Source organism: Astatotilapia calliptera, chromosome 16, assembly GCF_964374335.1.
Source record: "Astatotilapia calliptera chromosome 16, fAstCal68.1, whole genome shotgun sequence".
In the NCBI taxonomy this organism is placed as follows: Eukaryota; Metazoa; Chordata; class Actinopteri; order Cichliformes; family Cichlidae; genus Astatotilapia; species Astatotilapia calliptera.
In genome coordinates, this window is record NC_137437.1 from 26,661,304 (window position 1) to 26,674,453 (window position 13,150).

The window sequence follows — 13,150 nt, forward strand, 5'->3', positions numbered from 1 at the left end:
AGCTTCTATCCCCAAGCCATCCGTGCCCTAAACACACACACCCGCCCTCTCACATCATCTATAATTGACTGAGACAGGACTCTCTTCCAGACACTCTAAACCAAGGCACAATGTACATTTCAATTCCTTTAATTTTAAATATGTTTATATTGTCTATCCTGTAAAATAGTCAGATGTCTATTCATATTAATGTACAGAATTCACCTGCTTGCTGCTACTACTGCACATTATTCACCCAGTGTATATACTATATGTATGTATATGTATATATGTATGTATATATATATATATATATATATAATGTTCTTCCTCTACACCCCCCCCCCCCCCCCCCCCAATTTTTGCACATGTCGAGGAGCGTGTCAGGCTACATTTCACTGTGTGTTATACTTGTATAACTATGCATGTGACAAATAAAGAACCTTGAACCTTGAACCTTGAAATAAAAACAAAAGAAAATCACTGCAATTTGTCTTTGTTCCCAGCGGGGGGAGCTCACGCTCTTCCCGAGGGGGAGAGCCCCAACTCCTTCCGGGAGACAGGGGTGACGTCACGCTACCGCGTCTTCAGAGGCCCACTCGCAGCGCGGCTGGAGCGGTGGCGCGCATGCGCAGTTCATCCCTGAGTCTTGTCAACCATTTCCCATGGTTACAGACTACAGTTTGCGGCAAAACCACCGAGATTTGGTGGAGTGTTGGCTTCTGTGGCCAGTCGTGATTCAGCCAATGTGCTGGAGGAGGAAATATCCTCCCTGTTACACAAACAGGCGATTGGAGCGGTTCCGAGCGAAGAAGCTCAGCAGGGCTTTTACTCCCGCTATTTCCTCATCCCGAAAAAGGACGGAACGTCGCTCCGTCCTATTCTGGATCTGCGTGTGTTAAACAAGCATTTGAGAAAGTACACGTTCAGAATGCTCACACACAAGACGCTTTGCCGCTCAATTCACACAGGCGATTGGTTTGTTACAATCGACCTATCAGACGCATATTTTCACATCGCCATTTATCAGGAAATATCTCAGGTTCGCTTATCAGAGCGTAGCATACGAGTTTCAAACTATCCCATTCAGGCTATCCTTAGCTCCAAGGGTGTTCAGCAAATGTGTGGAGGCAGCGCTGTCTCCGTTAAGGAACAGCGGCATCAGAATATTCTCTTACATAGAATATGTAATATGTAATGTAATATGCTCACGATCGCGCGAGCAGGCGATCAAAGACTCCGAGGTGGTAGTGAATCACCTCACGGAGCTTGGGTTCACAATCAACCTGGAAAAGAGCCACTTGGAACCCGCACAGTTTACAGAGTATCTGGGGCTCAGAATAGACTCCATCTCTTATCGTATCGCACTTTCAGAGCGGAGGATCGCATCCTTCACTCACTGTCTTTCCCATTTTCAGCTGGGGAAAGTCGTGCAGTTCCGACTCTGTCTCCGCCTCCTTGGCCTCATGGCCTCGGTGATATCGGTGGTACATTTGGGGCTGCTTATGATGAGAGATTTTCAGCGGTGGGTCGCTTCTCTGCAGCTGTGCCCTCACCGACATCTCAGTTGTGGTGTAAAAATAACGCAGCCGTGTATCGCGGCTCTCTGGCCTTGGAGGAGCCCGACAGCTCTCGCGGCGGGGGTACCGCTCGGGGCAGTATCATCCAGAGTGATGCTGACAACAGATGCATTCCTGTCAGGTTGGGGTGCAACTATGATGGGCAGAGCAGTGAATGGCGTTTGGTCACAGAGACTCGCTCTGAATCACATAAATGTGCTGGAGCTCCACGCGGTGCTCCTAGCCTTACGGCATTTTCTGCCGTATCTCCGGGGTCAACATGTTTTAGTAAAAACAGACAACTCCACTGTAGTTGCTTATATCAACCGCCAGGGCGGCACCCGTTCCCGGCAGCTACACAGGTTAGCCAGGGAAATAATTATGTGGAGCAGCACTCGGCTCCTCTCCCTTCGGGCAACTCACGTGCCAGGAATTCTGAACAGGGGGGCAGACCTCCTGTCCAGAGGAAATCCACTGTTCAGAGAATGGAGGCTTCACCCACAGGGGGTGGAGCAGATTTGGCAGAGATACGGCCGGGCTGCCGTAGATCTCTTCGCCTCGCGAGAAAACACACAGTGCCCTCTGTTTTTCTCCCTGCCAGACACACACGCGCCACTGGGTGTGAATGCGCTGGCCCATCCATGGCCGAAAACTCTGCTGTATGCTTTCCCTCCCCTCAGCCTGATCTCCCCAACACTGATCAGAGTGAGGGATTAGGGGCTGTCTCTGATTTTAATAGCTCCACGGTGGCCATCCAAACACTGGATAGCAGCTTCTGGTGAACGAGCCATGGCCACTCCCCATCCGCAGGGACCTTCTGTCTCAGGCGCAGGGGGGAGATATACCATCCCCATCCAGACCAGGTTGCTCTCTGGGCCTGGCCCGTGAAAGGTGGACCACTGGTCCCTTTATGGGATCTGTCAATCGTTTTAGACGCCCTCTCCCACCACCCCTTTGAGCCTATTGGGGCAGTGGGGTTGAAGTTTCTCTCTCTTAAAACCACTCTGCTGTTGGCTCTAACCACAGCCAAGCGAGTTAGTGAATTACAGGCTCTGTCTATTCACCCCTCTGGTCTACAGTTGGCCCCGGGACTCACTAAAGCACTCCTGAGGCCTAACCCAGCCTTTGTCCCTAAAGTGTTGGAAACGTCATACAGGTGCTCTACAGTAGAGCTCCTAGCTTTTCACCCCCTCCATTCTCTTCAGAGAGGGAGCAGAGGCTGAACACTTGGGGACTTATGTTGACAGAACAGCTGGATTCAGGAAGTCGGATCAGCTGTTTGTTTCCTGGGCCTCCCCTCACAAGGGCAGGCCCGTATCACGCCAGAGGCTAGCTCATTGGATTGTAGAGGCCTTAGCTCTGGCTTATAGCTGTAAGGGCTTGCAGGCCCCCCCCGGGACTCCGAGCACACTCCACTAGGGGTGTGGCCACATCCTGGGCGTTGTTCAGAGGAGTATCAGTCCAGGATATTTGTGCGGCAGCAAGCTGGGCTACGCCGCACACGTTTGTCCGGTTTTATCGGCTGGATGTTGCACAGTCATTGTTACGGCTGCACAGCAGTCGTGTGGTGTATTGAAAAAAAGGATCCAAAATGCAGGTACCGGCTGGGGTGCGAGTGAGTGTTTATTTACAGCGGTGAGAAGGTGACAAAACAGGAAGAGCAGAGCGGGGAGTAAACAAACCTAAACTGGGAAAACTAAAGAACAAAACTTAAACCAGACACTCACGGGAGGAGGAGCGAAATGCACAAAGAGAGATGGCAGAGAGATGCAGAATGAATACCAGGTAACAGAATAATGCAGACTGACATGGAACTAAACAGACGACGCGACAGAGAGCACAGGAAAACACAGGGCTTAAATACACGGGGAGTAATCAGGGAATGGGCCACAGGAGGGAGACACAGCTGGGAGCAATAAGGCTAACGAGACAGGGGAGAGGTAAAACTGAACACACTGACATGAGACATGAACTTTCAGAATAAAACAGGAAACTAACAGACACAGAGAACCAGACAGGACACTGAACTTGACAGGCAGACTCATGAGCAGACACAATAACACCATGGACAGACAGAGGGAACACAGAGAAGTGGGAGCAGGCAGGCAAAGAACAGAAACCTAACAAATGGCAAAATCACAACAGAATACACACTCGGAATGAACAAAAGCATAAGGAAACACAAAACACTGAGTCCTCAGACTCAGGACCATGACAGTCATCCCTGGCTCAGACGGTGCTGAATTTGGGTGCCTCAGGTTCGACCTGAGATCCTGGAGTAGCACTGGAAAGTAGCTTCGGGAGCTGGCGCAATCCGGGAGTGGGCCATATCTCCCATAGGGAAACACCGAGCGAAGTTAGAAAAAGAACGTTGGGTTACTTAACGTAATCCCTGGTTCTTTGATAACAGAGTGAGGTGTTTCACCAACACATCCCTCCTTGCTTAGGCACGGAAAGAAATCTGCTTGGAATGAGTTAGGAGGAGCTGGTCGGCTGTGTTAGTATGAGGGGGCGGAGCCCTGAGCACGGCTCGACAGGTCTGTCATAGACAGACGTGGTGTCATTGGAGCTTCCGTAGTTGGTCACGCCGAGACGATTCCCATAGTGAAACACCTTACTCTGTTATCAAAGAACCAGGGATTACATTAAGTAACCCAACGTTTTGAAATGACAAATTTTTTCCTTAATTTAATATTGATAAAAAAGCTTTCAAAACCTTCCTGGCCCTACGTGGAAAAAGTAATTGCCCCATATCTCCAAAAGTTGATTCTGTTCATCTGGACGTAACGTTTTGTGGGAGAAACGTTTCGTCACTCATCCAAGTGACTTCTTCAGTCTCAGTTGACTGCAGGTTTCCCCAAATCTTATAAACAGTAAATTTGCATAATGACCAGTGTTGGGACTAACGCGTTATTAAGTAACGCGTTACAGTAACTACGTTATTATTGTGGTAACGAGCACGGTAACTAGTTATTATGCCAAAATCAGGAACGCGTTAGTCGTTACTGGGATTTAGATAGGGTCGTTACTCGTTACTTCGTGTGGTGGCTATCGCGGAGCTTCCACAGATTCAGTAACATTACAAAGTGGTGGAGGCCAGCAGGTGGATGAAGGAAAAGGGACGCAGAAGGAAAAGAGACCCGAGGCGGCTGCCGGTCCAAGTGTGAACTGAACTTCAGGTAAGAAGTTATGACCTGCAGTCTCTCTGGGTCAGATATGAACCAAGTTTAGGTGGAGTTTATTTTCGTTATTCTGACTTTTTCCGTACTGCGTGCTAGCTAGCATGACAGAGTTTCTATACAGCTGGGTGAGTGCTATGAAGTTAATGATGCTGAACTTTATTTTGTTCATAAGTTATTAGAGTTGCCAACCGTCCCGTCTGGTATTCAGAGAAAATATTACGTGTTTCTTATTGAGGTGAAAAGGAACAGAGTTTGTCCCGTAATTCAGCTACAATGAAAAAGGCACAAAGCTGGAGTTATTCTGTGTCTTTGCTGCACAGCTGCCTCTTCTTTTTTCATTCTCCCCCCTCCCTCTCCCATTTCTACTTCAATCATGAAAACTGATCAATGATCAGCTGATCGGCTCTCTTGTTTGTTTATCGCCCACTTTGCGCCGAAAGAGGAAACCAGCGGATGTTGCGCTAAACAACAGCAGCACGTTTAAGCTTGATCAGCTGTTGTTAGAATTTATTTAATATTAATTTCTAGTATCAGCTGATGTTTGCTGGAGCCACAGCTGCAAAAAAGCTGCTGGTCATTATATCGGTTTGGTTATCTGGTGAGAGGGAAACATGAAGATGAAACCAGGAGATGTCCTTACTGAATCATCAGAGCTGAACAGGTGATGGAGAAACAGGTTTACCTTTTAGGTGACATGAATGAGTTGAAGGGAAGTTATGAACTGTTTCTGAGAGACAAATAACCCCAGGATCCTTTTTTAGGTAGCTGACAGCTGGTAACTGTGCAGGTGCGGATCTAGCAAAGTTTTGCCAGGGGGCCAGGTAGGGCATTAACAGGGAGAGGGGGGCACAAAGAAATACTTTTCTTTCTTATTCTCATTTAAAATGTCTAGCTTTTAAAAAATAATTATCTGAATCTTACAACAAACAATTGATAGATTGATGCATATATACCATCAAAACAGTGTACATCACTGTCACAACAGTGTTTATTTTCATTCAAAGGCTTTATGATTTTTCCTATAATGGTGGGCCAGTCTCTAGTTAAAATGCTCGGGCCAATTTTCTGTCCCAGTCCAGCCATGTATGCAGCTCATCTGCAGTCTGGTGTTGCCTACATCTTCCTATTCAGAAGGCAGAATTTCCGAGTTCTGAGTACAATCGAAAGCACCACGACTGCAGTTTTTGTGTTGGATGTAAAAGGCGCACATGACGCTGTGACGTAGGCTAGAATCATGGCAGCAGTCAATGACAGTCCAGGCGTGGGATTTCTCTCGTGGAAATATGCACATTATCTTTTCCTTTCTATTGGTAGGTGGCACAGTGCACTTGTGGCAAGTAAGCAAGCTAGAAGACTGGCAAAGTTATGGAAGCAACACATTAACAAGAGAATTCTGAGTAAAACCAAAGTTACTTTCCCTGGTAACTAGTTACTTTGAAAGTAACGAGTAACTTGAAGTAACTGAGTTACTTTTGAGAGAAGTAACTAGTAATGTAACTAAGTTACTATTTTAAAGTAACTTACCCAACACTGATAATGACTGAAACCAGCCCACTGAAGGAACAATGGGCTGGGAGGTCAGTTCCTTAATCATAATTATTCAAATTCTCATGACCATTGATCAACAACCACTGACCAAAACCCACTGATCAATGGCCATGAGTACCATTCACAGAGAGTTGGGTACTGGCTGCAATCACAGCATTGTAAGATGGCGAAAAGGTACTGCCAAATCAAAAGAACAGTTCCCTCAAGGTGCTTTATTGTAAGGTAAAAACCCTACACTAAACTCAAACATTCAGATAACCCCCTATGAGCAAGCAGTTGGCGACAGTTGGAAGGAGAAACTTTTAACAGGAAGAAATGCCAAGAAAAGGCTCAGGGAGGGGTAGCCAACTGTTGTGACCGATTGGGGGTGATGGGAGTAAGACAAGTCAAAGACAAATAATAACGTTAATAATAACTAATGCATAACTGATTAATAAAGATAGGCTGATCATATTTAACATTGAAACATTAATAATTGGTAGGACTTCGTAGAGTAGTCTTGTAGGAAGACAAGTTGGTGGTTTGGAGGAAGTAATCACTGACATTAACTCAGAAAAATCAATTGGCGAGACAGACTCTAAATAACTATCAATAGCATTGAAATAATAATTATATAATATGATTATATCATGAAATATAGTCTTTCAGTAATTTTATTCTCTAAAGGTAAAGATTTGTGAAGAAATCCATGAAGTCATTGCTAATTAATATTATGCTATGACTTTTTTGTCACCCTGGCTACAGTGCTGACAAGAAACCTAAGGTTGTTTTCTTTTTTCCTTAACTTCACTGGAAATATCTGCCGTAGTCCTTGGTTCAAGAGATCTTCAATTCCCACCTCTGTCAGAGCTTCAATAGCATTCAGCAGGAGGGCTGTGACACTGAGTCTGAGGACCTTAGACCCTAGGGTCCCCTAGGCTCATTAATTATTTCACTCAAGGAGTTAAAACAGCACTTACATCATGTTAACTATGCAACTGTTCCTGCCACAAACACTATATCAACCCTGGGTCCAAACCCTGCAAGGTATGTACAAGACAGTCTTCTTTTCCCGTCTAACATTAATTTGTAAAAATTTAATTTACTTATGCAGGTCTGAAATGACACCTAGTAAGGTAAACTAATATTTTACTATGGATAATGTTTCAATAATTACTGTTTTTACTCTCTCAGGTTTAAGTGATATTGCAAACTACAGGGTCATTCTCTTTGTTCTCACTTTACTGTGTTACTGTGTGATTTGGCTGGTAAATGTGACGATAATTGTCACAGTCATTGTGGATAAAAAACTTCATGAACCCATGTACATCTTCCTCTGCAGTCTGTGTTTCAATGGACTCTATGGGACAGCTGCATTTTATCCCAAGTTTCTCTACGATCTTCTGTCCACCACTCATGTTATTTCTTATGCAGGATGCTTTTTGCAGGGTTTTGTATTGCACTCTTCAGTTGCTGCTGACTTCTCTCTCCTAGCTCTCATGGCCTATGACAGATACGTGGCTATATGCCGACCTCTTGTGTACCACTCTATAATGACTAAACAAAGAGTTTGTATCTTGATATTTTTTGCTTGGATTATTGCCTTTTATTTTCTGCTTATGAGCACAATAACAACAGCAATATTGAGGTTATGTGGCTCACACATACCAAAGATCTACTGTATAAACTGGTTAATTGCTAATCTAGCTTGCTCTGCCTCTGTAGCTAAAATTGTTATTCCTGCTTTTAGTTACACCTTTTGCTTTGGCAATGTCTGTTTTGTTTTCTGGTCTTATGTACATCTGATCAAAACATGTCAGTCATCCAAAGAAAACATGGGCAAATTCATGCAGACATGTGTACCACATTTATTCTCTTTAACAGTTGTTGTTGTGTCGTTGCTTTTTGATTTGTTATACATGCGATTTGGCTCAAAACAAATAGCACAAAGTGTTCAGAATTTTATGGCAATGGAGTTTCTCCTTATCCCACCAATCATGAATCCCCTCATGTATGGATTTAAATTAACAAAAATTAGAAAAAGAGTTTTGAATTTTATATGTGGTAAAAGTTCAGCTTTTAGATTTAAGTCATGAGTGTTTCTGCAGAGAGGGGGAAAAACTGTTTATAATGTACATATGTAATTCAAGAGAAATGTGAACTGTATTGTTAATCAATAGAAAGTGTAACATGTACATAATCTTTCTAGTCTCGAGATATAGGATGCATTATTTAACTTGGAACACAAATAAAGGCAATTTAAAATAATATTTCGTGTTTTTCTTAGTTTGCATTTTAACGCTACTTTTATCTAAGTTTCTTAGTTAAAATCAGACTTCAAGTATTGTCACAACTGTGGCCTTCCACACATGAGTACCATACATTACATTTAGTTTCTTCAAATGTATCTAAAACTATATTCGTGAACAGTTTATTTCTTGTTATGCTTTTATCTTAAAAGATCTGAATCTCTGTGAGGAGATTCAGGAAACCATGAGCATACAAGACCAGATGTCCACCATCTATTACAGCAGTGTCAAAACTAGTTAACCAGTGGATTTATATGTTTATACATTTCTTATTAGTTTGCAAATGTTGCAAAAAAATTAAAAAATATATAAATTTGTTACATATATTGACTACAACCACTTTTATCATATAGACAACACTTTCTCAATAAGCATTTGCATCAGAGTGTTCATCTGGTTTTTCCACGTTTAATAAAAAAAAGTGAACATTTTTTAAATGTATTTATTTTTGTTTTGCAAATACAAAATCAATTTTCAATTTTATTTAAAACATTTAAATTTAATTTCTACTTTTGATTAACAGCAATATTTTGTTGCAACTAGTTTACCTGTATTTACCTATAATACCCTTAATCCAAAGTTGGTGTTTTACACTGTGTTAACAGTATTCAAATGTACGGTGAGGTTATTGTTGAAATTTTCAAGCAGTTAGTCAGTTCTTACTGCTTCTTTTCAGGGTTATATATATATATATATATATATATATATAACCACAACGCATAAAACAGGCGCTTGTCCGTCTGTAGTGTGGTTATATTAAATATAAGAGAAAGAGAGAACTTTAAGAAATGAATATAGCCACTAGAGTGACCATCAAAACCATGAAAAAATATTGCCGTAAACAGTTTATTTTGCGATAGCGTAAAATTAAACGATAGATGTTTTTATATCGTCATCCGATATATATTGTTATATCGAACAGCCCTACCTACAACATCATCTTGCAGCAGATGGAGTCACTGTGCATCATTCAACCTTATGGCGCATTTATGTATGCGAGAGTGATGCAGAGGAAGCCTTTTCTCCGCCCACAGCACAAATAGAGCCGCTTAAGGTTTGCTAAAGCACATTTGGCCAAGCCAGCTTCATTCTGGAATAAGGTGCTGCGGACTGATGAAACTAAAATTTAGTTATTTGGGCATAACAAGGGGCGTTATGCATGGAGGAAAAAGAACACAGCATTCCAAGAAAAACATGCTGCCTACAGTAAAATATGGTGGTGGTTCCATCATGCTGTGGGGCTGTGTGGCCAGTGCAGGGACTGGGAATCTTGTCAAAGTTGAGGGACACATGGATTCCACTCAGTATCAGCAGATTCTGGAGACCAATGTCCAGGAATTAGTGACAAAGCTGAAGCTGCACCAGGGTTGGATCTTTCAACAAGACAACGACCCGAAACACTGCTCAAAATCCACTAAGGTATTCATGCAGAGGAACAAGTACAACATTCTGGAATGGCCATCTCAGTTCCCAGACCTGAATATTGTTGAAAATCTGTGGTGTGAGTTAAAGAGAGCTGTCCATGCTCGGAAGCCATCAAACCTGAATGAGCTAGAGATGTTTTGTAAAGAGGAATGGTCCAAAATACCTTCAACCACAATCCAGACTCTCATTGGAACCTACAGGAAGCGTTTAGAGGCTGTAATTTCTGCAAAAGGCGGCTCTACTAAATATTGATTTCATTTCCTTTTTTTGTGGTTCCCAAAATTAATGCACCTGCCTGATTTTGTTCATTTTTTTTATTGTAACAACCAACGATTTATACAGAGAAATAATGACTATTAACAAGGTTGCCCAAACCTTTGCATCCCACTTTATTTATAGATAGATAGATAACAATGTCACAGTGTGGAGAGAGGAGAATGTGGAACCAAGAGCACATGATGGAAGCGGAATCTGAATTTACACTAAAGGCATGTCATTTATTTAGGCAGAAAAACAAAACAGGGAAAAACATGGCTCTATAACTAAACAGAGCAATGCCTGACCTGGGGAAAACTATGCAAATACACCCAAAATCAGAACACTAGAAAAACCTTGGAACCTCGGGAAAAAACATGGAGGAATTACAAACGCAATAACAACAGGTAAAGGAAGACAAAGGACTAAATACACAAAGGATAATGAGGGGGCGGCAACAAGGAGGGAAACACAGCTGGGGCTAATCTTACACACACACATTCACACATGAGACCAGGAGGAAAACCTGAATACACTATACTGTATACAAGACAAGGAACTATCAAACTAAAACAGTAAAGATGAGAGAAAAACAGAAACGTGGACTAGATGCTGGAACCGGGGAAAAGCAGACATGAAAACTTAACTAGACATGATACATGGAACACAGGAGGAGGCACAGGAATAAAACCTGGGAACAAGAAATCACTAAATACAAAAGAACTAAGGAAGCTAGAAGTACAAGACACTGAACTAAGTATATAAACACAAAAAGCGGAACACTAGAAAAACCTTGGAGTATCGGGGAAGAAAGTGGAGTAGTGGAGACAGTCGGCTGTTCCTGTATCGCCGGATTAGGGAGATCATGTAGTCATGCGGCTGCTATTCTGTGGAAGGTATATCACTTATCTGGATATCACAATGTTTAAATCACTGAAACAGAAACACTGGACTGGTCAAAGGCTGTGATTAAGGAGTCACGCTACTGCCATCTAGCCAAGTATTACGTGGAGCACTGTTTACATGTGAAAGCCACTCGTTAACTTTGTGTGGGCTGTATGCTGTACAATCACATGAAGATAAAATATAAAAAAAATAAAAGACTGCACATTAAGGTCAAATTTACAAGACAAGAACAACTATAGTTATAAGAAGTGACACAGAGTAGTATAATACATGTTTGTTTATATATATGTATATTTGTACACACACACTACTTTGAAAAAAATTAGACTGTGGATGTATATTTCTGCATCAAAAAGTAACTGACTATTAATATGAAATGGATAATATGGGTGACTTTGCCAGTGTTTATATCTGTTTTGGATATGATTCAGGTGTATTGACCCAGGGTCATATCTATAACATGCAGGACACCAACCGTGTACTGCTTTTGTTAGTGTAAACTTCCTCATTATGTTAAATCTTGAGTATTGACAGTGAGAAAAAACTATTAATGTTTGTTACAGGTGCAGAATGCTGCGATCAGTGGAAAGACAGGGCTTGCGTGTACAGACGAGCAGCGCAGGTGGAATGCAGGGACAGCAAAGAACCTTGAACCTAAACGTCTAAGCCAGATAAACTTCAGACATCACAGGGCAGAGCAGCAGTACGATGTGAACTCCCGGACTGCAGTGACACAATCTCTCCCTAACACACCATATCACCTTACACATCAAGACTTTATTGACAGTGTTAGCAAAGCACCAGTGAAGCCACTTTTCCTCCTCAAGAACACATTAATTGGAAAGTTTTGCAATGGCTCGCCATCTGCAGGTCCTCACCGCAACAGTAAAGTTGATCAGCAATTTTTTCAGCCACACCAAGCACACAGTTACAAACTAAGCTGTAATCCATGCAGGGCATTCTACCAGGCATACATTCAAGTTTCTGAAGAGCAAGCAGAACAATTACAAGAAGAAACAAAAGAGCAAAGTGCATCTGATTTGTGGCACAACTGCAGGAAAATCAGACTTACAGCAAGCTCCGCTAAAAAAGTTCCAGTACGTGCCACCACAAAAAATGACAAATTTTTATCTGAGCACATGTACCCTTCCTTTTGTGGGAATTATGAAACAAACTATGGTAAAGAAAATGAAGTTAAAGCTTGTCATCAGCTGAAAGAACAGGGTATGAACATCCTTCACATGGGTAGTGTTATTAGCATCCAGGAGCCATGGCTCTCTGCGAGTCCTGACGGGGTCATTGACTCAGATGTGCTTCTAGAAATAAAATGTCCTGTGCAGACTTATCCTTCACTCACGGAGCAGCTTACCCAGAAATGCAGCGATATCAAACTGGTAGATGGAGAACTGCAGCTGCAGAAAACTGGCAGCAGAGGCTATTACATGCAAGTGCAACTTACAATGTTTTGCACAGGGCTCAAGACTGCCACACTTGTGATCTGGACACCTACTGAGCATGTTTCATTTACAGTGCAATATGATGAAGCATTTGTAAAGGAACAAGTAAAACGCTTGAGAGGGTTTTACTTCTCATATTTCTTACCTCGACTTGTAGAGGAGTATGCAGCAGGACGGTTTCAGTTAAATGAGAGATACTTGAAGATAATGGGCAAGGTTTAACACTAGGAAGGCCCAGGCTTCTACCTTTCTACCTTTAAAACCCGGAGAGCAGCCAAATGGCTGGTAGGCTTTTAGCTAAGCTTTAGCTTCAGGCAAGTGGAAGCTAAATTGGCTAGTCATTCATATGTAAATTGGGTTGTTACCTGGGAATTCTGGAGGGAGGGGAGTGGGGGTGTGTGGATGAGGGGGTGGGGGAGCTGCTAAAAGCGGTGAGCTTCCTTTTGTTTCATCTTGATGCATTCTCAATCATCCAGGGAAACAAATCTCCAAAAGTCACCAACTTGGAGTGTTTCAGTTTGCCATCTTAGGGAGAAATCAACACACATGGG

The 13,150-nt window shown here is 42.6% G+C and overlaps 1 protein-coding gene across 1 annotated transcript; it reads left to right on the forward strand.

Annotated features, from left to right (window-relative positions):
• The first annotated feature begins 7,366 nt into the window (after positions 1 to 7,366).
• LOC113007590 (olfactory receptor 11A1-like) lies at positions 7,367 to 8,343 on the forward strand. Its single transcript, XM_026144304.2, has one exon. It carries the CDS (start codon positions 7,402 to 7,404, stop codon positions 8,341 to 8,343), a length of 942 nt encoding a protein of 313 aa, XP_026000089.2. The 5' UTR covers positions 7,367 to 7,401.
• Positions 8,344 to 13,150: the final 4,807 nt, after the last annotated feature.